Source organism: Taudactylus pleione, unplaced genomic scaffold (assembly GCF_031769625.1).
Source record: "Taudactylus pleione unplaced genomic scaffold, aTauple2 ptg000113l, whole genome shotgun sequence".
NCBI classification, from domain to species: Eukaryota; Metazoa; Chordata; class Amphibia; order Anura; family Myobatrachidae; genus Taudactylus; species Taudactylus pleione.
In genome coordinates, this window is record NW_028284515.1 from 11,083,424 (window position 1) to 11,111,324 (window position 27,901).

Sequence of the window (27,901 nt, forward strand, 5' to 3'; positions counted from 1 at the left end):
TAAAGAAGGGACACATTGGGGCCTATTTATCAATAATGGCATTTAGAATGCAATCTCAGCATGATATTAGTGCTCAAATGCGATTATACCGCCCAGATGTACTAAATATTAATAAGAGCCTGTCTCTGCAATGTGCTAGAATAAAGAGACCTCTTCACTCCCATGCCAGGACTTCTGTGCATGCGCGGTCTACAGACCATGCATGAGTGGCGGCCGTTGTTCCGGAGGGTGCTGGAGGAACCCTCTCCCTGTAAATATGACGACGTGTAGTCCATAGGCAACAGCAGCACAACGCCATCTTCAGATTGTGTTAGCTATGGGGGCTTGATAAATCCGACAGCATCGCAGTCTCCATAGACAATCTATGAGGGCTCGGCTGCTATCGGAAATGGAGTGCCGCAGCAGATATCGGAGATACATTGGGGTGACACTATTTGTGAGTATCCCCTTGAATATGCCGCAAATATTTAATGATAAATAGGCCCCTATATATTATCAGTTTCTATGGAGATAGTTTTTTTATTTTCATTTTATTTAGGACTCTAAACATCTCTATCATTAAATAAAATTGTGTTCCAAACTTTGGACGCACTCTGCAATATAACCTGATATTGCTGTGTGTGCGTCTCCAAAACAAGTATAACAATGAAGCATAAAGGAAAGCACCGTGTGGTAAATTGAGGATGTAGTCGGCATGCGAGATGCCGATGGTCTAAATACCGGCGCCGAAATCCCAACAGGTCGGGATCCCGGCACTAGTATCCCATCTGTCAGCATCCCGAATGGTAAGTATCGGGGTGCTTGGGGGTTAGGTTTAGGCATTAGGGGGAGGGTTAGGCACCGGGAGGGAGGGTTAGGATTAGGGTGTGGGGAGGGGGAGGTTAGGGTTAGGCATCGGGAGGGAGGGTTAGGATTAGGGTGCGGGGAGGGGGGGGCTACCAGACAGCCGGGATATCATACCCAACCCGGTAAATTGACCTGGTTTACATATTATTATTTTTTTTTACTAAGACATCCCAAATAAAAGTGCCACATACTTGTATTTTTATGTATATTTAAGTTCTGTTTTGTTAACCACCAGAAATAAGATATGTTAGATGAAGTCAATGAAGGCCAGATCTACTACCCTATGCTAATGTGAGATTCTGTACAATCACCATCACTAGTATTGGCTTGTGCACCAGCCCCAGGCTAGGGGCTAGAGATCCCTCAGAAACAGACTTCCCTTCTTTGTATGCACAGCTCAGAATAGCACTGAACTCCAGCTACCAGCCCATGACACTCCCGCAATACAGATCACACTGTTGCTGCCCAGTACCGTCCCCGAAACGGCCATTTCACTGAAAAACAGATCTGGCAAAGATCCATCCTACTCAGAATAGGATGTGCATGAATTTGCATCTGCGCATGGGCTGTTCGCAGATACTTTGACTGTTCCTCTAGTTTGTGTTAACACCATTCTATGAGGAAAGACATCTGCAATGATCCCAGAAGTAATTGTTGCTGCTCGTCAGCCTGAGAAGGGTTAAATGATCATTTCCATACAATGTAGAGTTGAATGCAAATCAGTTTTGCAAATGTATCTTGTGTGTTTTTCTCACTACACAGGCTTATACGCATTTAGTTTCACGCATGCAAGGCCTGATTCAGAGATGTACGCAGTGGCGATGTCTACAGAGTTGTGCGATTATCAGTAAACTGCGCATGCATCAAGGGAATCTGTTTGAAATACCTCCGGCTAAATAGCGTCGGGATTTCGGCGTGGGGCTAAAGATAGGCGTCGGCATTTCGACGCCTATCTTTAGTGCCGGGTCGGCCTTCCGCCGACGGGATTCTGACAGCTGGCATTCCGGGCGGCGGTAAATGAACCGCATCCCGCATCAAGGCACATTACCGTAGTCCCTTTTTGCTCACAAAGGGTTTGAGTGTTTTTGGGGAGTGGCAGCAAAGAACGCAGGCATATCGCGACTGTTTTGGGGGCATGTCTCGTGTTCCCGTAAGAAGTATGGCTCTGGCGTCTCAGTGCCAGCGGCCATTCTGCAGGAACATAAGATCATTCATACCTGCGATAATCAAATGATCCATGACCGATGCTACGTCTTCGTATGCAGATGCTTGGATTTGCAAAACTGCCCGGTGGGCAGCTCAGTAAATCTCCCCTCGTCTGCGACATTTGCATATTCCCGCATAGCAGCTGAGTACACAGACGCAGCAGCAGTGGTATTTGCGTGCAACTTTGAAACGGGCCCACAATGCGGAAGCAATTATTGCCAACTTGCATACAACTGTACATCGGCCCCAATAAATCCATCATTCTATAGAGAAAACATGGTTCACAAATGTAGGCTATAGAAGACCGCCGTAAATATCCCTAGAGGTCGGCCTCCCAACAAAGTAAAAGATAAAATGTTATAATGCGCAGAGGAATTGCAAAGAACCCAACATTGAACAACTAGGGGTCTACTGGCCTTCACACAGTAAGTGATACATTTCTTGACTCTACTATCAGAAATAGACTAACATGTATGATTTGTATGGAAGGTAGCCAGGAGAAAGCCCTACTTATGTTACAAAGTTGCACATGATTGAAACACAAGATGTATAGAACAATGCACACAGACGAGACAAATAGTAATTTGGTTAGTCTTAATGCACAACACCATGTTTGGCAAAAACCAAACACAGCATCACCACATCATACTAAAGGTGCAGCACGTTGGTGAATGGGTGATCATATGGGATTGTCTTGCAGCTGTAGAACCTGTTGCTTCACAATCGGAATACATATGTCTTGTTGCCAATTTTAATGTTGACCAGCACTATGAAGACCCTTGAAGATCGACCAGTGACACTTAAAGCATTTCATGTAACGATACTGGATCAGAACCTCTATACACTTCTTCCTATACCTTCTAATAACCTGCCTATACCGTCTAAGGATGACGCTAATTTGCGTACGCAGTCATATAGTAAATAAAGACTTAGACCTGGAATCTGTGGTTCCAAAGCACAAGTATTATTTAAGTAAAAGTTCAGACAGTTATACGCAATTGATCCAGACACAATTTAGGCGCAAAAGGAATTATACAGACCCAAGTACAGTATACATAAGCAGCGCTTCCGGTACCAGGTGTTAGGCATCAGCAAGAAACCCCTAGTCTATCAGCATGCAGCACGAAGACTAAAAACCCAGTGTTTGAGCACACATATTTATACCCCCCAGGAATAGACAACACAATAGAGACGTTTGTTGCTGATGCAATTGGTTCCCAAGGGGAATCCGTCTGTTACGGAGCATTTAACAGGCTGGTTCAAATAGACTCTCCCTGCCTTTAACAGCTGGGGGTCTCTCCCTTCCCGCCCCCTGTAACATCCTAACAGTTAATACATTTTGTTGCTTGAAGTCTCTGCGATCCATAACTCGAGAATGCATGATGCGATCTCCCCACCGATAACACCGGAATACTGTGGAAAGAGTACGCATCAGTACGAAACCAAACACGGCTTGTTTAGCATGTATAAAACCTTAGTTATCAAATATCTTTATTTCACAGTGTTTATATAAACTGAACCAACTTAAATCGTATATCTTAAAGCTAATGGAACCTTGTAAGTGAATATGTAATGTGTGAGTGTACGGGGTTAACTTGGTGCGGATGCATGCGCATTTAGCTACTAAACGGTGTTTTCATTCGGGGTCTTGTGCATTCGCTAATATGCAACTAGATAACAGCGCTATTATGCGTATTATTGTGTATATGAGAAATGATGGGAGATGCAATCGCATGGTGCTAATAGTATTATCGCCACATGTACTAAAAAGTGAGTTTATCTAAAATGGCGCTTGGGCGGCCATTCGCAAAATGGCGTCTTGCGATCTCATTTTCAAGATGGCGTCTTGCGGCCAGTCGCAAGATGGCGTCGCCGTGATTCAATTTTAAACTGAACTTGTCTCAGCCAATTACTCAGCTTCGACAGTCCACCCTTTGATAGCAAACAACATGCTATCACAATCTGCTGTTAGAATTTAATTTAGGCTTACATTTGCATATTATTTAGTGTTATTGTGGGATGGCACAAGCTGGTTCTTAATCCATCAATAATGTGTCTCTGGGTGGGGACATAAAACTACTATTATACGCACACTGCGGATCTTGGAAGATCATATGAAAGGTGTGGGAATACACCAGTCTTATAACAGCAGTCTTGAAGGAGAATTAAGACTTTACATTATCTGAGGTGTTCTATAAATAACATTTCAATAATGTATTCTATGCATGTCTAAATATAATACATCAAACGATAGTATTTCCTAGTTCAGGGTTGTAATGCAGTTATATATTTACCTCGGTATACATATTGTCACCACTGACCACCATCATAGTTTCGTTCTTACGTTTTACTCTGTTTTTACATTTTCCACACTTCAACACAATAGGAACACACCGGATGCATATGCCAATTATTATGTTGACAATTAGTATAAGGATCAAGAATTTGCCTATGCTGGCGCTCACTTCCTGGACCCATTCCCCTAGACCTGAGAACCATTTCACTGGGTTCAGCCATGAAACCCATCCTTCTATCTTCTCCCCTACTTCAGCCACTGAAGCGTTATGGTTCTTACGAAACTCCCATTTTAGCTGCAGAATTTCATCCATCTTCCGGTCTACCACCTCCTTGGGGTCGCTTGTATCATTGGTGACATAGGTGCAACATTTTACTCCGAACTGGGTGGCCAATGTTACGCAAAATCCTCCAGTAACAGCAGTTAAATAATTCAGCACTAGCCTGTGTTGCACCAGTTCTTTCTTGTACGCTTGCAACTCTCTCCCTGTATACCTGAATGTGTCATTGTACATCTCGGTGATATTATCTATCAATTTAGCAAGTTCCTGGATATATCTAAAATTTAATGTACCCCGAGCGATCCTGGTGGGATCCAATGCGACTAAAACTTGAAAGCCAGTTGTCTCACTGATTAACTGAGTGGCTTTATGTACGTCACCAGGTATCATATTTCTGTTGCCTCTGTGTTCATATTGTGTGTGAAGATATGGTGACGGTGTGTTTTTATGTATACCCAGCATTTCAACATGTGTGTGAGGGTCATAACTTCTGGGACTACTCTTCCCAGGTAACACAAACCTTCGGAACTCGGGGAGAGCCATTTATACGCTTTTCTTCCACATATGAAATATACATTATCAGGGAGAACATAAGGAATGGTATGCATCATTATCATTAAGCACATTTCCCTTGCAAACAATCCTATTTCTGGGTCTTCCATCTGGTACATGCAAGTTTCTGGTTGTATTATCTTAGCACAATAACCATTTGGCACCTTACCAATAATTTCTTTGGTGGAACTCAATGTATACCGATACCTAAAATGTTTCCCACCAGACTTAATGGAGCGTAACAGATCATGGTTTATTGACTCATTATCAGCTCTCTGTGAGAAGGTCATCGTCTGATTATTCCCCGTCACTTCCCAACTCCCGGGTCTATTGGGGTTGGTTATGTTTAAGCACAAAAGTGATCTATCTACTTGGAATTGATGGAGTTTGAAATGAGGTGGTTTGGATGAGAGGAATTTTCCATCCAAGGTTTTCCCTTTTTGCAATTCTAAAATTTCCGTGGTATTCAGCGGAAATGGCACCAACCCTACATTATGCTGTCCCTGTGACACGTGAACACACCCAGCAATCAGTTTGATTGAACACTTTGCCTACCATGCTATGATAACCCTCTAAAGGATACCCACCCCAGTACGGGCTATAATTAGGTTGGCACCGTTGGATACAGTTATCATCAACTAGGGACCCACAAAGCTCACAAATACAGGAATCTTCAAACGATAAACCTCCACACCTTCCCCCGAGTATCCGGAATGATAGCTCTCTTAACAATAAAAGTACTAAGGTTGGTCAGACACTCCCCTGATTGGCATTGCACTCCTCCTGACTCCACTCCATCAGCACTGCCATCAGCTCCCATTTCCTCGATCGGTCTCCCATCACAGAAACTAGATACCTCCGAACCGACCAAGATGGTGAATACTCTAAAAGAGAATATGAAAATGAACACAGCAGGCCCGTTCATTGTCACAAGAAGACCTGCAGATTTCTTTCTGTTCAGGTATCTCACTACAACCTGTTCAATCCTCCTGGAACAAGCTCACGAGCGACAGGTCCACACTATCAGCCTTGTCTCCGACTTGTTTCTCCACTGGTTGATTGACCTTTTTGCAGTGAGTGGAATGGACCCAGGTATCTCTCTCGGCCACCTTCAAAGATGTAGTACTCGTCAGCAGCACCTGATACGGACCTTCCCACCTATCAGTCAAACAACCTGAACGCAAGAAATTTCTGATCATTACATATTCTCCTGGCTCAACATCATGACAGTTTCAGGCATATCATTAGACAACAATTTCAGTTTCTGCTGCTGTTGCTTTAACTGCTTACTCATTGATATAAGATACTTTACAGTTACCTCGTTGTTACCCTTCAGGTCTTCCTGTGGACTTCTAATCAAATGAGGTTGTCTACCGAACAATATTGCAAATGGGGACAGATTCAGAGGAGGTCTAGGAGTGGTCCTTATGCTATGTAGGACCAAAGGTAACGCTTCTGGCCATCCTAGTCCAGTCTCTGCCATAATTTTACTTAGCTTATTTTTAATAGTCTTGTTCATCCTCTCTACCTTGGCACTGGCTTGCGGTCGGTAGGGGGTATGAAGTCGGCTATTAACACCCATCAGCTTACACATATTTTGAAAAACATCACCTGTGAAATGGGTACCCCTATCACTCTCGATGATTTTAGGGATACCGTACCTGCATACAAATTCCTGAACTATTTTCTTGGCAGTAAACGCAGCAGTATTAGTGGCCGCTGGGTAGGCCTCAACCCAGTTAGAAAATACGTCTGTGCACACTAATACATACTTAAGGTTCCTGCAGGGTGGTAATTGGATGAAATCAATTTGTTTCGCTTTCCCTATGTTCTTTCTCAAGCAGGTCAGACAGGACATTGCTATCTTTTCTGCTTGTGAAGAAAAACGTGGTGCGCACCAGTATGCCCTCACCAACTTGCACATACCCTGTTTACCCAGATGAGTCAGGTCGTGTGCTGCCTCAGCCAGGCTGGGGTAATATGTCTTGGGGGCTACTGGCTTACCATGTCCGTCCCTCCAGAGCCCAGAGGACTCTTGCCCGCATCCCTTGGACTTAAATGGATTTTTCCTGAATTGAACACAAATTTTCCATCTCAATTAATTTCAGTACATTAGTTGTTTGAAATTACATAATTGTTTCAGTTGGAGAAAACATTTTTAACCCTGCTGCCCATTTTGCAGCTTCATCAGCTCTGTTGTTGCCCAGTGACACCGGGTCATCCTCACATGTATGGGCTTTGCATTTAATTACTGTCACCGCCGTGGGCAGTTGGATTGCTTCTAAAAGATGTTTTATGTGTCGGGAATGTGCAACTGGTGTGCCTGCTGCTGTCATAAAATTTCTCAGACGCCATAGAGCCCCGAAATCGTGCACCACCCCGAACGCGTACCTCGAGTCAGTGTAAATGTTAGAAGATTTGCCTGCTGCCAGTTCACATGCTCTAGTCAGTGCTACTAACTCTGCCACCTGGGCTGAGTGAGGAGGACCAAGAGGTTTAGCTTCTATGATGTCTGTGTCATTTACAACAGCATAACCTGTACATAATTCACCTGTGTCTGTTTGTCTATGACAACTCCCATCCATATAAAAAGTTACATCCACATCCTCTAAAGGTGTGTCATGTATGTCAGGTCTAGCAGTAAAGGTCTGATTCAGATGTGTCATACAATCGTGCGTATCATTATGTCTGCCGAACTCACCTCCCGCCAGCAACTCCTCTCCTTCCACCCTTTGTACATCATGTTGTACATATGGTAGGTATGTTGCTGGATTCAGCGTACTGCAACATTTAACAGTAATATTTGCAGGAGCGATTAGAGCTAGTTCCCATTTGGTGAACCTAGCCGAGGAGATGTGTCTGGTTTGAGCTGAGTTCAACAGAGCAGATACAGCATGGGGAGTGTAGACAATCATATCATGGCCCAATACTACGTCCTCACTTTTACTCACCAATAAAGCGGTAGCTGCTACACTTCTCAAACAGGTGGGGAGTAATCTTGCCACAGTGTCCAATTGGGCACTGTAATATGCTACTGGCATCACCATGTTTTTGTGTAAGGACACCTGCAGCACAACCATCGGCTTCCGTACAATACAAATTAAAAGGTTTTTCATAATCGGGTATTCCCAATGCAGGGTGAAGACATGTGCTGTTGTGATGTTTGCGCAGAGGGTAAAGGTGGTGGATATGGGTAAGGATAGGAAGGGTAAGGGTATTGTGGGGGATAAGAAGTTGGCGGGTAGTATGGGACTTGTGGTTGTGTCGGGTTAGTGGGATAGAGTCGTGCTTGTTGACGTGTGGATTAGTGAGGGCACATACTTGTTCAGATGTGAGTGTGTGTACAAGTGTGTCTGTTGGCTGTGATGTTACCGTCATTCCCTCCAGAGCTTGTATACTGACAGCCATTAGTTTTTCGCTCTGGGCTTCTCTCTTCTTGGAGATGTTTTTATCATGTTCGATGGCGGTTTCTATGAGGGTGTCTATTGTGAGTCCCCACCAACCAGGCTGTGAGGTCTGAACCCGGGTTTTTAAACTCTCCTTCAGACCGTCCACGAGTATCGTGACTATTATTCCCCTGTGGTGAGTGCTATCTTTAATATCCTCTATCCCAGTGTACTGGGTGATAGCCCGCAGAGCCCGGTCGCAATAATCTCCTGCAGATTCACTCTCCTCCTGCTTAATGGTGAAAACTTTGGGCCTGATTCAGAGCCGTTCGCTATTTGTGGTCGTTCGTTCAAAAACAAGGGGTGGCTATTCAAATGATCCGTTCGCAAATTGCAGTCTGTTCCCACCTCTAAGTCTGAACGAGCGAGCAAAACATACGCTCGTTTTTTTGATAAAAACGCCCCCTGGCCGCACGCACCATACGTCATGTCCGCTATTTATTAGATTAATCGAGTACATCGTACAGCGTATGAACTGCTCGCTATTCTTGTGGTTGGTGTTTTCAACCGCTATTTTGCGAGCAGTTCTGAGTTAAAAAAAAACAAGTGACATGGTCAATGACGCTGCTGTATTAATTATGCACTCCCTTAAAACGCCCGTTTTGACCTTTAAGCACGCCTGCGTTCGGATCTCCACTCCCCGTTTTCAAGCACCTTCCCCTGTTACCACCCACATATGCCTCATTCTGTCACTCAAAATAGCAGGCCCTCGCTATATTGCGTACCAACGATTTTCGGCCGCACTGACTGGTTCGCGCATGCGTACTAAAAACCGTACGCATGCGCAGATGTGCGAACATCGCTCGGAACGAGCGTACTGCCGCTAGCGAGTGGCTCTGAATGAGGGCCTTTGTTCCAGTTAACTACTATTGGAAAACATATACCCAATTGAATTACAATGCAGGAAATGTTACCTTGGTTTACTTGGTCTGTTAAGGGAACGTCACCATCCAATACACAACCCGTGATAAATTTTGTCACGCCGGTGTTGCGTGGTAGACAGGCCCTTAACACCACACGCCAATCTTTATTAGTGGGTTCATGTGAACTACCCAAATTTCTCAAAAATCTTTGACATTTGGCTAATTTCTTTTTGGGATCGGGGAAATCATTTATGATGGAATTTAGTTCTGCTCTTGTCCAAGGACAATGCATTACTACTTCCCTCGTGGGCACTATATCGTTCGCATCTGCATTTCCATTTGGAACAGTTATTGTCCGAATGGGATGCAGACCGGTAGCGCTGCTACCTTTGACCTGGTTACCTGGCTGGGGGTTTAGTCTGCTGCTTCTGCGTATGGTATGAACCACTTCCTCTACGGGTGCAGAGGGCGTTAACACTTCCCTTGCTGTTACCGATGAAGATGGCGGCACCACCCGTTTTTGTGGTGATGCCGCATCTATCATTTGTACAGCATGGGAAATGGCAGACATTACAATAGGCTCATCATCCACATCATGAACATGTTCTTTATAGTTGCTTAAGAGAGAGTACAAGTTGCTTGTTACATTTTTATGGGTATTTTGGATAACTGTACTTGCACCTCCATCCACATAAGGTGGGGGAGGGGAGCGTGAACTGCTGGCAATGCTCTCCACGACGCTACCTTGCCGCACGGGTGCGCCATTTTGCGGCTCGCCCATACTGCAATTTAGCGCCGCGGATGTATTTTCTGGCAATGTGCTCACGACGCTAGTTTGCGTCGTTTGCACATTTTTAAGCCACGCATCCCCTTCATGCTGCCACAGTTTTAAACATTCAAAATATTTAACCTTTTTCGATCGTGAGCGCATCAAACTGATGTGATCCCGAACATTATCTAACACATTTTTATCAAAACTACCAATTCTGGGAAACAGTCTAATACTCTTCCTCGTCATATTAAACCATAAATCACAATACCTTATTGCATAAGTACCGTACTTAGTATGCATAATACGACGGGCCGATCCGATCGGCGCCTCCATTAGCAGCACATCATTGTCTAACATCTCTACTGTTTGCATGGCTCCCATTCTGAGACAACTCCTACGCTTTTCAATAAAGATTTAAACTGGTGAAAGACAATCAAGATACTTTCACTTACCTATGGACGATTTAAGTCGGCGACGCCCACACACCTGGATAAGATTTGGAAAAGGCAACTTCCACACCCGGATAAGATTTAGTAAGGCAACTTTCACACCTTTGGGAGTTTATATGTCGGCTACTCCCACGCACCTCTCTACAACAAAGATAACATGTACACCTGCTACTGTGTATAGAACGGTAAAGCTGCTTACCGAGCGACTAGCACTTAGCCCTTAAAGGTCATACGGTACCTTTAACTGTAGGGAACAAGTTACCCCTACCAACAAAAACACTCACTGTTACACACTTTTTCCTGCACAGAAAAATACACGTTAACCCAGATATTGGCAATAATTAAATAAAAAAAAAATGTAAACCTCAACGGCTTTGTTCAAACACGTGGCAGCACAACCGGAAGTACGTATACGCTATTGTGCGACCAGTCGCATACACAATAATGCGACTACCACACAACTGTATGACAATCTTTAGCTGCGTACACAAAAGTGCGTCTTTGCTGTGCTCAAACCTGCGACTTAGCCGCGTACTCAGTACTGCGGCACCCCTTTAAACGTAAGGTTCTATCAACAGAGGAAAACAAACTTTTTCTTCTCTTGTCCCTGGATTCTAGTCAGCTTCCTTGATTCACAGCATAAAGCGGTTGCAGGCAAACCCTGCATGTGGCCACTCCACCCTTTGCTGAAATATCGATAGCCGTATGTACCGTGTGAGCAGGTAAGTGACTTCACTACGAGCCCCCAACTAACGATACTGGATCAGAACCTCTATACACTCCTTCCTATGCCTTCTAATAACCTGCCTATACCTTCTAAGGATGACGCTAATTTGCGTACGCAGTCATACCATAAATAAAGACTTAGACCTGGAATCTGTGGTTCCAAAGCACAAGTATTATTCAAGTAAAAGTTCAGACAGTTACACGCAATTGATCCAGACACAATTTAGGCGCAAAAGGAATTATACAGACCCAAGTACAGTATACATACGTAGCGCTTCTGGTACCAGGTGTTAGGCATCAGCAAGAAACCCCTGGTACCAGGTGTTAGGCATCAGCAAGAAACCCCTCGTCTATCAGCAAGCAGCACGAAGACTAAAAACCCAGTGTTTGAGCACACATATTTATACCCCCAGGAATAGACAACACAATAGAGACGTTTGTTGCTGATGCTATTGGTTCCCAAGGGGGATCCGTCTATTACGGAGCATTTAACAGGCTGGTTCAAATAGACTCTCCCTGCCTCTAACAGCTGGGGGTCTCTCCCTTCCCACCCCCTGTAACATCCTAACAGTTAATACATTTTGTTGCTTGAAGTCTCTGAGATGCATAACTCGAGAATGCATGATGCGATCTCCCCACCGATAACACCGGTATACTGTGGAAAGAGTATGCATCAGTACGAAACCAAACGGCTTGTTTAGCATGTATAAAACCTTAGATATCAAATATCTTTATTTCACAGCGTTTATATTAACTGAACCAACTTAAATCGTATATCTTATAGCTAATGGAACCTTGTAAGTGAATATGTAATGTGTGAGTGTACGGGGTTTGATATGAAGCCGCTAGTTAACTTGGTGCGGATGCATGTGCATTCGCTAATATGCGACTAGTTAACAGCGCTATTATGTGTATTGTGTATATGAGAAATGATGGGAGATGCAATCGCATGGTGCTAATAGTATTATCGCCACATGTACTAAAAAGTGAGTATCTAAAATGGCGCTTAGGCGGCCATTCGCAAAATGGCGTCTTGCGATCTCATTTTCAAGAGCAGTTTGAATTGACTGCCAAATGAGATTTGCAAGAAATGCATGAAAATGTTGGGGAGAGCATCCTGGACCCCCCCAAAATACATAATTTCGTTAGCAGGACCGTATAGAAGGCTGTTTGTGGGCATTAGGAAGGTACAGTAGGTTTCAAAATGGTGTCAAATAGCTGATTTGTGTGTTTTGTTTTTTTTTAAATGCAAGAAAATGATAAAAAAACAAACTTTTTGTTTAATCTTTAACGAATGAAACGAAAAATGCAAAAAAAAAGTAGGAAAAAGGGTGATTTTGGGTACTTTGAGGGCACCTTGAAAAATGGAAAAAAAATTATGAAAACAATTATTTTTCAACTAAAAAATTATTGTAATTAAATTTGGGGTGTCTAAACTAGCGTAAAAGTTGATTTTGGGGTAATTTGAGGACTTTTTTATTTTATTTTATTTTTTTACCTCAAAAAATGACATATAATTGTCGGACTAAATCAGCTAATTAGAAACAAATGTCTAATTGGTCATTGGGGGGGGGGGGGTCCAAGGGGTTCAGCACAGTGTCCTCACATTTTAACTTTAAAATAAAGATTTTCCTTTCCTTCTCTCACCCTCAGGGAGATGCGAGTGGAAACTTGCGCATTCAGTCTGACTGATCAGTGTGAGTTGCTAATTGGATTGCAAAATAAATTCGATATGCGAATTCCAAGTGAAAATCGCACCTAATAGGATTGACCCCATAGACTTCCTGAGCACTTAGTTGCGAAAAGAAAAATACTAACTAAAGTTACTACTACAATATTAATAAGAAGCGGAATTAACTGTTATATACATTTGCAGAAATACTGTATGATCATCCATCTTTTATGGCACTTCCGCTAATTGGATTATACTCTAAAAAGTGAGAGTACCCGTGTTGAATTACATATTCATGGATTTTAACACTGAACGGAAATCTCACCAATAGACATCTGGCACTGGAAGGGCAAACATACCCAATCGGCAGATACCAGTGCTGGGTCGATTTGTGAAGTTTTATTTTTCCTATACTAATCAAGCAACTGTTGCTACTTACAAGATAATGAGCAACTTTCCTTTTCCGTACAAGTAAAATTCTAGATTTGAAGTGAGCTGTCTATAACCAATAACCTGAGACATCTTAGAACAGTGCGCCCTATTCAGCAGTACACAAATGCACTGCTGAATGCAGATTCCCGATTATCGTGAATCTGCTCGTGCACATGACCCGTTCTGCGCAATCGTATGCTGAGCATCAGCTGACTGTAAGTGATCAACAGTCTGCTGCCATTTGTGGCCGGAGAGGGGCGGCGATGGCCTCAGTTTTCCAAAACTGAGGCGGGTCGCCGCCGTTGGGGTGGGGGGAGAGACCTGGATCTCCATTTGCAGTTCTAATGCAGAAACATATGTATCCTGTCGAAATTATATATATATATATATATATATATATATATATTGTGATAGGATCATTGGTAAAATGGTCTGTGGCAGGTACATTTGTCCCAGATTCCTGTCTTATGTGTTTTAAACCCCCAGGAGAGAGTCTGCAGTGTAGCAGGCTTGAGTTTCGGGTTTTTGAAAAGCCGGTTTGGGACCTGGGGGTTGTGGGTGAGAGGAGAGGGAGGGCTCCACCCACGGCCACTCCAGGTTTTGGATCTTGCAGCCTGGTAACAGGCTTGTTAAGGTTTCCACCTGAGAGTGGCCAATATAAGCCTAGTGTGTTGAGGGCTGATGGTCTCACCTGGGAGAGCAGACAGGGAGTTTGCTCAGAGACACTTGAAAACCTAACTGTAACTGTTGTGCTGTGCCCTTGTTGCTGGTGAGGGCATTAGGCCCTGCCAGGTTCTGGTAGTGAGGGAACTACCTGTGAAGTTAGTGCCCCGACAGGGCTAGGATTTATGTTTGTTTTCTTTATGTTTGTTTCTGACATTGTACAATAAAGACTGGCGCCGACCAGCTTGTACTTGCATCCGGACTGGTGTGCTGCTTCCCTGCTGCTGTGTGTGTGTGTAAGGAAGGAGTCCTCTACCCAGGAGAGGGACCCCCTAACCTAACTGTGTCACAATATGGTGGAGAATGCGGGCAACCACACACACTGAAGTTGCAGCAAGAGGAAAACTTTCCATTTAAAAATTAAAGAGACAGACACCCAATTTGTGAGTGTGGAAATAACACTGTGTCCTTGGAGTCCCATAGAGGAGGCGTCAGCCAATGCTCAGAGAGGCAAGGTTCAGCTTCCAACCTACACCCCAGGACAAAATGGAGGACATGATTAAGGCCTTGCTCCAAGCTACAGCAACTCAGCAGGAATCTACCAGAGCTCAGCAGGAGACTAACAAACTTCAACAGGTCGCCATTGAGGAAACCCGCCAGGCCTTAGCGGAAAACAGCCAGGCCATAAGAGAGGTGGTACAGCACCTGGTCGCCTGGCCCAGAGATGTTAATACTGGTCCTCCCACCACCACTCACTCCGTACGAGCCAGTCACTTCCTCCAAAAGATGACTTCGGGCGATGATGTGGAGGCCTATCTCGCCGCACTTGAAAGAACGGCCGAAAGGGAGAGTTGGCCCCTGGAGCAGTGGGCAAGTCTGGTGGCACCTTTTTTGTCTGGGGAGCCACAAAAAGCATATTTTGACTTATGCCTGGCTGATGCCAAGGACTATAAAAAACTAAAACAGGAGATCCTAAGTCGCTTGGGAGTCACCACCTTTGTTCGTGCCCAACGGGTCCACCGCTGGGAGTTCCATAGGGACAAGCCTCCACGTTCACAGATGCATGACCTCGTCCATCTGTCCTCAAAATGGCTACAGCCCGAGACGCTGACGGGACCACAGATCGTGGAAAGGGTCATGATGGACCGGTACCTGCGATCATTACCTGTGACTCTGCGCAAGTGGGTGAGCCATGCAGACCCCAATTCCGCGGACCAGTTGGTCGAGCTGGTGGAGAGGTACGTGGCGGCTGAGGAGCTGATGAGTATGCCCCACCGAGCCCCGATGGCGCACCGGCGAACTCCCACAGACACTGGTAAGACTGTTCCAGGGGAGAAGGGTGCTGGGCGGTGGAATTTACCTAAGACTGAGGGTGTAGAACCTGGAGACAGGCCTGCCAGGCCAGGAAGGTTCTTGCCCCTGTAAACGACTAGACATTAATATGACTCAGTGTTTCCGATGTGGGGGCTTCGGCCATATTGCCGCTAATTGTTCACTTACAACTGAACCTATGCAATGTGATACTGCTCATGTCTACCGCAGGGGGTCTTTCTTTGCACAGACAGCCTGTACGGCTGACCGGCAGGCTGAGACTGATAAGCACATGTGTGTACTCACTGTAGATGGCAACCGAGTAGAGGCACTGTTAGACTCTGGTAGCTTGGTGACACTTCTAAAAGCTGAGCTGGTGAACCCCTTGAGGCATACAGGGAAAACTGTTGGTGTGACCTGCATACATGGGGATACTCGATATTATGTTACGGCCGAGGTGAACATCGAGACACCATGTGGCTCTGCTATAGTTTCTGTGGGTTTGGTGCATGGTCTGGTGTACGATGCAATATTGGGGAGAGACTTTGCTCACTTCTGGAAGTTGTGGGAAAGCCGTTTTGTTCCAGAGGTGAACAACCCCGATCCATTTGAGAAGGTTGTCGATGTAGTGGAGGAGTGAGTTTCTTCTGAGTCAGAGTTATTCCCTTTTTCTACTATGGTTGGCGAACTAGAGAATGCGGAACGTGACGGTGGCCCGCCAACTGATGTGCCTCCCATTGAGGTGGGAAGTGTTGTTGGGCCAGGTGATCGTCTGCCTGATTTAGAGGTCAGAAGAGAGGTCTTTGCCGTGGAGCAGTTGAATGACCCTACTTTGGTAAAAGCCAGGGAGAATGTAAAAGTAGTTGATGGTAAACCCGTAGACCCTGATAGTCCTTTGTCCTATCCCCACATGGCAATGTGTCAGGATTTGTTATATCAGGTGACTAAGAAGGGGGAAGATATTGTGGAACAACTAATAGTTCCCAAAGCCTACAGAAGAACAGTGTTGGATCTGGCCCATGGTCATATAACGGCAGGCCATCTAGGGGTAGAGAAAACCACTGAGCGAATAATGCAGAGGTTTTTCTGGCCCGGGCTTCATAAAGAGGTGTCTGACTTTTGCGCATCCTGCCCTGAGTGTCAGTATCATGCTCCCAGGCCACATTTTAAGGGTCCACTAGTTCCATTGCCTATTATAGAGGTGCCGTTTGAAAGAATAGCGATGGATTTGGTTGGACCCTTAATGAAGTCTGCCAGGGGACACCAGTATATTCTGGTCATAATGGATTACGCTACCAGGTACCCGGAAGCGATCCCGTTGCGCAATACGTCAACCAAGACCATTGCCAGAGAGCTAGTTCATGTCTTTAGCAGGCTGGGTATACCCAAGGAGATACTAACTGACCAGGGTACACCGTTTATGTCAAAAGTCATGAAAGAGTTATGCCGTCTGTTCAAAATTGAACAGTTAAGAACTTCGGTTTATCACCCCCAAACCGATGGGCTGGTCTAGAGGTTTAACAAGACGTTAAAACACATGCTTAGGAAAGTGGTCGACAAGGATGGTAGGGATTGAGATTACTTATTGCCGTATTTATTGTTGGCCATAAGAGAAGTTCCCCAGTCCTCCACCGGGTTTTCACCCTTCGACTTGTTGTATGGGAGACACCCAAGGGGGTTACTAGACATTGCCAAAGAGACATGGGAGGGGCAATCTAGTCCTTACAAAACCGTGATTGAGTATGTTTCTCAAATGCAGGAGAGAATTGCTGCGGTAGTGCCGATAGTGAGAGAGCACCTGGAACAGGCTCAACAGGCACAGCAGAGGGTATACAACCGCAATGCTCGGTTACGCAGCTTTGCTCCTGGGGACAGAGTGTTAGTATTGGTTCCCACTGTGGAAAATAAACTTTTGGCTAAATGGCAAGGGCCCTTTGAAATCTTAGAAAGAGTGGGGCAGGTCAATTACAAAGTTTACCAGCCGGGGAAAAGAAAGCCGGAACAGATATACCATATAAATCTGTTAAAGCCCTGGAAATATAGAACGGCACTGTCGGCAGTCCGAGCCCCTCCAGTAAATCCAGGGCCCTTAGTTCCCGAAGTGACAGTGGCAAAAACCCTGTCGGCAATTCAACAACAAGAGGTCAAGGAGTTTCTGATCAGAAATAGGGTGCTGTTCTCTGACGTACCCGGGAAAACCTCGGTCATTAAATATGACATCATCACTGACCCAGGGGTTAAAGTTAATCTAAAGCCCTATAGGTTGCCAGAAGCACAAAGAGAATCGGTGTCGAAAGAAATTAAAAATATGCTAGAGTTAGGGGTTATTGAAGAATCACATAGTGAATGGTCAAGTCCCATTGTGTTGATTCCAAAGCCCGACGGGAGTGTGCGTTTCTGCAATGACTTCCGAAAGTTGAACAGTGTTTCAAAATTCGATGCCTACCCGATGCCAAGAGTGGATGAGTTGATTGAGAGACTAGGGACGGCAAGGTATTTAACCACTCTTGACCTAACCAAAGGGTATTGGCAAGTACCGTTAACCGAGAGCGCCAAACAAAAGACAGCTTTTTCAGCGCCAGAGGGCTTGTTTCAGTACAAGATGTTGCCCTTCGGGCTACATGGGGCACCTGCTACCTTCCAAAGAATGATGGACAGGATTCTAAGGCTCCATAGACGGTATGCGGCTGCTTATCTGGATGACGTGGTCATTCATAGTCCTGATTGGCAGTCTCACTTACCCAGGGTACAAGCAGTGTTGGACTCCATCTAGGCAGGTTTGACAGCCAACCCAAAAAAGTGTTGTCTAGGCATGGAGGAAGTAAAATATCTGGGATACACCATTGGCAGAGGCCTGATAAAGCCTCAGCTCAATAAAGTTGATGCCATACAAAACTGGCCACGGCCTCTGAATAAGAAGCAGGTGAGAGCCTTCTTGGGAATTACGGGGTGCTACAGGTTGTTTATACCCAACTTTGCCACCATGGCAGTCCCACTGACTGACCTGACCAAAGGCAAACAAAAAGTCATGGTAGAATGGAGTCCTGAGGCAGAGAAAGCTTTTCAGGAGTTGAAAGTAGCGTTGTGTTCCCAACCAGTCCTGATGACTCCTAATTTTGACAGGGAATTCATAGTACAAACCGATGCATCAGAAGTAGGTATAGGAGCGGTCCTGTCCCAGAACAAGGAGGGTGAGGAACACCCTATTTTCTATCTAAGCAGAAAGTTGAATGTACATGAGAGAAACTATGCCACAGTGGAGAAGGAGGCGTTGGCCATAAAGTGGGCGTTAGAGGCTCTCAGGTACTACTTGGTTGGAGGAAAGTTCAAATTGATCACTGACCATGCCCCTTTGAAGTGGATGTCCGAAAATAAGGACAGTAATGCGAGAATTACGAGATGGTTCTTGGCGTTACACACTTTTAAATTTTCAGTGGAACACAGGCCAGGAAGCCAGCTGGCTAATGCTGACGCGTTGTCACGCGTTCATTGTTTGGGGGCTTCAGTTGTTCCGCCCCACAGGTCGAAACAAAGGGGGGGATATGTGATAGGATCATTGGTAAAGTGGTCTGTGGCAGGTACATTTGTCCCAGATTCCTGTCTTATGTGTTTTAAACCCCCAGGAGAAAGTCTGCAGTGTAGCAGGCTTGAGTTTCGGGTTTTTGAAAAGCCGGTTTGGGACCTGGGGGTTGTGGGTGAGAGGAGAGGGAGGGCTCCACCCACGGCCACTCCAGGTTTTGGATCTTGCAGCCTGGTAACAGGCTTGTTAAGGTTTCCACCTGAGAGTGGCCAATATAAGCCTAGTGTGTTGAGGGCTGATGGTCTCACCTGGGAGAGCAGACAGGGAGTTTGCTCAGAGACACTTGAAAACCTAACTGTAAGTGTTGTGCTGTGCCCTTGTTGCTGGTGAGGGCATTAGGCCCTGCCAGGTTCTGGTAGTGAGGGAACTACCTGTGAAGTTAGTGCCCTTGACAGGGCTAGGATTTATGTTTATGTTTTCTTTATGTTTGTTTCTGACATTGTACAATAAAGACTGGCGCCGACCAGCTTGTACTTGCATCTAGACTGGTGTGCTGCTTCCCTGCTGCTGTGTGTGTGTGTGTAAGGAAGGAGTCCTCTACCCAGGAGAGGGACCCCCTAACCTTACTGTGTCACTATATCTATCTATATATATATATATATATATATATGTGTGTGAAATATGAGCCATTTAAAACTCGATCAACATTTAGATATATGCTACCAGCCTTCAGACTTTACTATGCTAGTAAGTGTTATCATAATCATCTCTAGTAATTGCAATGCAAAATATCTATTTCATATCTTTATTCTATCCTAATCTACCCTGCAATAAACATATAGAAAATAGGTGACGTTCTCCCCTTCAGGTGCCTCCTGTAACCTAGGTCAGAGAACTAGCTCGCAAGTATTTGTGCTCGGTTAACCGCAGCAGTTCTGCAAGAGAACGAGTCCATCAGCAATGAGTTAAGGGGCATATTCACTAGCAGACCAAAAAACAACTGCAGGATTACGATATTGTAATTGTGCAGTCGTTTCAGTCTGTTCAGTGTAGTCGCATCAATCATCACCTACCATGATCAACCTGACGTTATCGTCCGGTTGACCAGCATGTTCAGCCGATGATTGATGTAAAAAACGACCAGCGGGAGCGCGCATCGCTGGGGGTGTAGTAGGTATTACTGCCGGACGCATGTCCGGCGGTTCAAATCCCGACAGCGGCAGCCCGGCAAAGGTGACAATCCCGATCGTCCCTGAGGTAAGTATCGCTAACCTATTCCCCCCCCTAACCCTCTCTTAGGGGTGCCTAAACCTAACCCCCACCCTTCCCTGCCGCCTACCCTAACTTCCCCCAGGGGGGGGTGCCTAACCCTAAACTCCCCCCGGGGGTGCCTAACCCCCCTTCCCCTAGCCTAACCCTAACCTCCTGGGGGGGTGCCTAACCTTAAGTCCCCCCCCCAGGAGCCCTAAACGTGCGGTTGTCCGCGCCCGGCATCACTTCGATCGGGATGCCGGTCGTCCGGTGTCTGGTTAATTACAGGCGTCTAGATTTAGACACCTGTCATTAGTACCACGTCGGGATTAGAACATCTGGAAGCCGGCGGTCGGGATTTAGACCGTCTGCTTCCAAACGACATCCCATCGCTGGTCGTTTCCGATATTAATGTGCCCGATTCATGCACGATTTATGTGCGATTGAACGATAACTATATCGTTAGCGTTCAATCGCACATAGAAATCGGCAAGTGGATGTGCGCCCTTAGCATTCTTAATTAACTGCATATGATACAGATTGGGACAGAGACTTACCATTTCTTTGGAAATAAAGTATCTATTTTCTGTTTATATTCTGAGTTCACTTGAATGTTGTAATTCTAATTAATTTTAATGCAAGTATTATTAGTATTTTTAATTTTGTTCCTTTTTATGTAATTTTCTATGTTATTTACTAATTTGCTTTAATGCTGGTAAATTATTATTTCTTTTTAAATAAAAAACATTAGAGAGTATTAATAGATACCGCCAGACCCTGTGGTTGTTTTCTCTATATTACATATTTTATTTGCAACAAATGCATTCAACAATAGGCACTAATAAAACTGCAGGATTATAATACTTACAGAAATCTGTTGGTATTCTGGCTGTCGGGATGCTGTACCCATGCTCACTATGTGTGTTTGTGTGTGTGTGTGTGTGTGTGTGTGTGTGTGGTCCTGTGGTAGGGAATCTAGATGTTAAACTCCACTGGGGCAGGGACTGATGTGAATGACTAAATATTCTCTGTTAAGCGCTGTGAAATGTGTGTGTGCGCTTTAAAAATAACTGCCAATAAATAATAAATTGCTTTCTTTCTTTCCATAAAGGCACTGTTGAAAAACCAACATGATGGGAAAGGCAAGCCATTGTAGTTATGTGTTGCAGCAGCTCTACAACCAGAGAGAATGGGGATTCCTCTGCGACTGTTGTGTCTCCATCGACGACATCTACTTCCAGGCTCACAAGGCCGTCCTCGCCGCCTGCAGCTCTTATTTTAAGATGATGTTTATAAACCACCAGCACACAGTGGCTCAGATCAACCTTACCAACACAAAGATCAGCGCAGAATGCTTTGATCTCGTATTGCAGTTCATGTACCTGGGTAAAATCTTGACGGCGCCAGAGAATTTTGAACAGCTGAAGCATGCCATGAGTTACTTGCAACTGTATGTTGTCCCGGATTGCCTGGAAGATATCCAGGATATAGATTCCTCTATTAAATGTTCCTCTTCTGCATCTAGTAGTCAGAGCAATAAAATGGTTTTTGGTGTCCGCATGTATGAAGGACCCTTGGCGAAGAGTGAAGAGGAACCAAGTAGGTGGACCTCCGAGCCGGTCTTATCTATGAATACCGTGAATGAAAAACAGGCTGACGGCATTGTGCCGCACACTTTCCGCAAACAGACGCCGAACACCTGCAAGAAAACGCCTTCCCCAAAAGTGTCCAACACAAGGGAGCGTGGAACCAGGCGCTTTGGGCGGAGCTACACCTGCGAGAGCTGCGGATTTGTGTTCAGTTGTGAAAAGCTTTTGGATGAGCACTCTCAAACCTGCACCAATAGGCGTTTTTTTCAGAGCCGAGAACAGGCTGGCAACGAGCAGAGCCAAAGCGGGAGCGAATCGCCGGTCTCAAAGTTTTCGCCATCCCATGACAATACAAATAAAGTAGACTCCAGTCAGTCCGTGGAGGAAAGCTTGTCTTCCACAAGTACCAAAGACTTGTCTACTGCGTTGAACCAAGTGAAAAACTCAATCATAGACACTAGTGAGAAAAACCCAGTAATTATAAAAATCGAGTCTGATGAGAATTCCATTGTAGAAATGGATGATATTAATATTGTGAAAATCTCCGATAAAGATTATTTTGAATCATCTGACATAGACGACTTAGAAGACGAGCCTGATGAGCCTGTTGGCACTTATTATCTCAGAGAACAATACAACCAAAGTATGAATGAGAAATTATCCATGAATTTGCAACCAGGATGTAGAAAAGATGTTGGATACCTGAATCGGAATAGAAGTATGGCCAGTGAGTCTACGTCCGATATGGTGTGTGAACTCTGTGGCCTGACCGTCCCAGAGCATGACCTCTCCTCCCATTACCTATCCAAGCATATAGAAAATATATGTGCTTGTGGAAAATGTGGGCAAATTCTTGTAAAAGGTCGACAGTTGCAGGAGCATGCCCAGAGATGTGGTGGACCTCAGGAGCAACTGGAGGACGAAGCAAGGAACGTTGATGAGAGACTGCACTTTGAAGATGGTATGGAGGAGTCCTCTGCAGGGGGAGAGGTGCTGGTAGACATGTGGGATGATGTAAATGAAAGCAATGTTCCAAAACAAATGTATAAACATTCCTCCTGCCCTTACCGCTGTCCTAATTGTGGGCAGCGCTTTGAGTCTGAGAACCTGGTGGTAGAACATCTGTCTCAATGTTTTGATCATGAAGTCTACAGGAGTTCCGTTTCTGACGAGACCGACCGAGATCACCGGAGGAAACACTTTTGCGATATTTGTGGTAAAGGCTTTTACCAACGCTGTCATCTAAGGGAACATTACACTGTACACACCAAGGAAAAACAGTTTTCATGCCAGACTTGTGGGAAGCAGTTTTTACGTGAGCGCCAACTTCGGCTGCATAATGATATGCATACAGGTATGGCTAGGTATGTTTGCTCCATGTGCGACCAAGGAAATTTTCGGAAACACGACCATGTGCGTCACATGATCTCCCATTTAGCGGCAGGAGAGACTATATGTCAGATCTGCTTCCAGATCTTCCCAAATAACAACCTTCTTGAAGAGCATATGGATATCCACCTGTATACCTGCGGGGTCTGTGGAGCAAAGTTTAATTTGAGAAAGGATATGAGGGCACACTATAATTCTAAGCATTTTAAAAAAGCTTGAGGCTTCTCGGTGACTAAACTTCCCTATCGTAAAACCAAAGCTTTAATTATTAATACAGGACTTATATTTAAAAAAAGACTAATCTGGGAATTCTGCACACCTGTTTTATTTCCACTAAAACCAGTTTTATACTTTTGTTGGTGGGAGAAGTATTTAGTAACCTAAGTAAATATGTACTTGTGAAGAATTTAAATGGGCAGAGATACAGAAATCTTTCTTTTTATATCAACTTTTTATTTTTCGCTAGATTTGTATTCTGACTGTTAAAATATAGAATGCATTAGAAAACTTTTGTTTGTATTGTAATAACGAATGTATAACAAGTACAACATTTGTACCCCTTATATAGCATGAGTTCTTGCTACGTTTTGGTGTTTTCCAGGGTTTGTTTGATATTTTTGTTGCACAATCTATTTAGTATGCGATTTACTATATAAATACAATTTATTTATACTGGTATATTACGCATCGAATTCATGATGTAGACATTATCCTAACATTTTCCCTTTTTGAAGTCAGTTAAAAACTAGATCTCACACTAGTTATTTGTGCCAACAGTGCTTATGGTTAGACAGCGCCTCTGATATTTTATGCAACTTATGGAGTGTGTATATGTATATGTATATGTGTGTATGTATATATATATATATATATATATATATATATATATAATATGTATGCCTTTATTTATATTGGACCACACTGTGCACTCAGAGAAAATTAAATAATAAAAAAAGACAAATAAATACAAAATTAACATAATTTACAAATTAGAAGTATATCCGGCTAGCGAGGGCAAGTTTGTGCCTTGGCAAAGCTTTAAAGTACTTTAGATGGTGTAGGGATTTAAAATGTGTAGACAGACAGATTTATAGTTGGGATGGAGTAAGGTGTGGACATGTCCTAGCTCCACTCTCAAATCACATTGTTAAATAGAGCTTCCCCAGTATATGTATAAGTATTTCTCCTGCATTGTAATGAAGCTACAGTTGCACCCCTTGCATTGAAGCATGATTTTTCTAGGTGCAAATTTACACTCTTTAAGCTGGATTTGCTTCTAACTATTAAGTGGCAGGTTCAGTTAGTTCAATCTGGCTGGTTTAAACACAAATCTAGTAATGTATGGGAGCAAATGACAATGGACCATTTGTTCCCCAACACTGGGAAACAGAAAAAACAGTTGTTCGGACAAATTGGTTAAATCCATTTCGACAGCCACCTAATGTTGTTTTCATCCCTAATTAGGGACGTGCAGTCAGGGTAGGCAGGAGAGGCAGAGCCTCGCCTATTATACTCCCTGTCATTCTCCAGTGTTTTTATATAAAGACTGTTTATATACATGTGTGCCCTTCTAGCCATTGACCTCACGGCACGTCACTGTCCCAAATATATGATTTTGGTGGAGTTTCTGACTTGTGGATGCCCATCGTCACTAGATACCAGCTACCAGACTGCAGCGTCTCACATGAAGATCAGCAGAGAACTTTTGGCTGGCAGACAGAAGACAACATTTCTACAAAGTGTGGAACAGGTGCCGCACCTAGTTGGACGGCTGTTGCTCCTTTATTGTTTTTACAGCACATTCCTTTTTGATTGTTTGTTTGAAGAATTGTATTTCCTCAATTCTCAATGCAGTGTTCATATCTCTGTGCTCTACTAAACACTGCGGTCTGACAGCTGCTGACAGGTTACATTGGTGACTTCCCAGAAAAGTGCTGCATCAAAATGAAGGTATGATATAAAGGGAATGACAGTTATTTTGATTTTGCTATTAGATTGTTCACAACGCTGCTCAGATATCAAATAAAAGAATGTGTATGTCTACTTCAGGATGGAAATTGCAAAGCAGTGTTCTATTGTGTTATGAACACTAGGTGGAGCTGTTCTTATCAGCAGAGACATACAAAGTAATGGTGCATACACAAGGTCAGATCTGTCAGATGAATGATTTTTACCATCGATTTGAACGATTTTTACCATCGATTTGAACTGTAAACATTTCAAATATCGTTATCTGACATGCAGGAACGCGCATCGTTCATCGTTGCAGGTTCACCCGTCAGATTTTCTTTCAGATATGAACGATTGAACAATTTTTAAAAATCGTTATCGTTCAGATCTGACACAAAATCTGACCGTGTGTATACACCATAATGGTGCGTACACATAGTCATAGCTGTCAGACGAACGATGAACTACGAACGATAAACGACTTTACCATTTTACCAACGATTTCATGAACTACTAATTATTTTTGACAGTATTAAAATGAATGAAAATCTGACTGCAAACACATCAGACGTCAGATATCGTTATCTGACAAACGGGAACGCGATGCAGGTTCATCGTTGCAGGAACACATGTCAGATTTTCTTTCAGATATGAACGATTTTTTAAATCGTTATTGTACAAATCTGAAGAAAAATCCGACAGTGTGTATGTACCATAACACTCAAACTGTATACTTCATGCATAAGTAAGCACATGCCCTACAGGCAGTGATAGTGATATGTTGTTTAGGAAGCCAGTACTGTATAGTGCAGCATTTCATCAGGTGACAATAAAATATTACAGTCCGCTGTTATTTGCAGCAGCACTACAGTGTTCTTTTTTTTTTTTTCTTCACACGTTGCTGAGGATTGGAGAGAAACATTTTGAAGGATGTAGTGGAAACGGTACAAACCATCAAGATCAAGGCACTAATTATGTTCTTTTTATGGGATACCTAATGTTAATAAGTAACATAGATCTTGCCCTTGCTTGGAAATTTGGACCATATTTATTAATCCGGAAAGTAATCACCTCTTCCCTTTTTCCACATTTTATGTTACAGCCTTATTCCAAAATGGAATAAATTCATTTTTGTCCTCAAAATTCTACACAAAATACCCCATAATGATAACATATAAAAAGTTTTTTTTTTTCGATTTTTGCAAATTTAATTAAAAAAAAAACAACAACTAAGAAATCACATGTACATAAGTATTCACAGCCTTTGCCATGAAGCTCAAAATTGAGCTCAGGTGCATCCTGTTGCCATTGATCATCCTTGGGACGTTCCTACAGCTTAATTGGAGTCTACCTGTGGTAAATTCAGTTGTTTGAGAGGCATACACCTGTCTCTATAAGGTCCCACACTTGACAGTGCATGTCAGAGCACAAACCAAGCATGAAGTCTAAGGAATTGTCTGCAGACCTCCGAGACCGGATTGTCTCGAGGCACAAATCTGGGGAAGGGTACAGAAAAATATCTGCTGCTTTGAAGGTACCAAAGAGCACAATGGCCTCCATCATCCGTAAATGGAAGAAGTTCGGAACCACCAGGACTCTTCCTAGAGTTGGCCGGCTGTCTAAACTGAGTGATCGGGGGAGAAGGGCCCTAGTAAGGGAGGTGACCAAGAACCTGATGATCACTCTCAGAGCTACAACATTCCTCTCTGCAGAGAGGAGAACCTTCCAGAAGGACAACCATCTCTGCAGCAATCCACCAATCAGGCCTGTATGGCAGAGTGGCCAGACGGAAGCCACTCCTTAGTAAAAAGCACATGGCAGCCCACCTGGAGTTTGCCAAAATTGAAGGACTCTCAGACCATCAGAAACAAAATTCTCTGGTCTGATGAGACCAAGATTGAACTCTTTGGTGTCAATGCCAGGCATTATGTTTGGAGGAAACCAGGCACCACTCATCACCAGGGAAATACCATCCCTACAGTGAAATGTGGTGGCAGCATCATGCTGTGGGGATGTTTTTCAGCGGCAGGAACTGGGAGACTAGTCAGGATAGAGGGAAAGATGAATGCAGCAATGTAAAGAGACATCATGGATGAAAACCTGCTCCAGAGCGCTCTTGACCTGGGGCGACGGTTCATCTTTCAGCAGGACAACGACCCTAAGCACATAGCCAAGATATCAAAGGAGTGGCTTCAGGACAACTCTGTGAATGTCCTTGAGTGGCCCAGCCAGAGCCCAGACTTGAATCTGATTGAACATCTTTGGAAAGATCTGAAAATGGCTGTGTACCGAAGCTTCCCATCCAACCTAATGGAGCTTGAGAGGTGCTGCAAAGTGGAATGGGCGAAACTGCCCAAAGATAGGTGTGCCAAGCTTGTGGCATCATATTCAAAAAGACTTGAGGCTGTAATTGCTTTAAAGGTGCATCAACAAAGTATTGAGCAAAGGCTGTGAATACTTATGTACATGTGATTTCTTAGTTTTTTTTTTAATTAAATTTGCAAAATCTCAAAAAAACTTTTTACATGTTATCATGGGGTATTGTGTGTAGAGTTTTCAGGACAAAATGAATTTATTCCATTTTGGAATAAGGCTGTAACATTACAAAATGTGGAAAAAGTGAAACACTGAATACTTTACCAGATGCACTGTAGCTAAAGTCAGTTCATAGATGTACATTAGTAGTCC

At 43.9% G+C, this 27,901-nt stretch overlaps 1 protein-coding gene across 1 annotated transcript in view; it reads left to right on the plus strand.

The window, feature by feature from the left end:
- Positions 1 to 26,035, plus strand: part of ZBTB1 (zinc finger and BTB domain containing 1) — a 28,733-nt gene extending 2,698 nt beyond the window's left edge. The window contains exon 2 of the mRNA XM_088471327.1: positions 21,397 to 26,035. Within this exon, the coding sequence (XP_088327453.1) occupies positions 21,416 to 23,482 (2,067 nt within the window). The 5' untranslated portion in view covers positions 21,397 to 21,415 and the 3' untranslated portion in view covers positions 23,483 to 26,035. The remainder of the gene's footprint in view (positions 1 to 21,396) is intronic.
- The last annotated feature ends 1,866 nt before the right edge of the window (positions 26,036 to 27,901 follow it).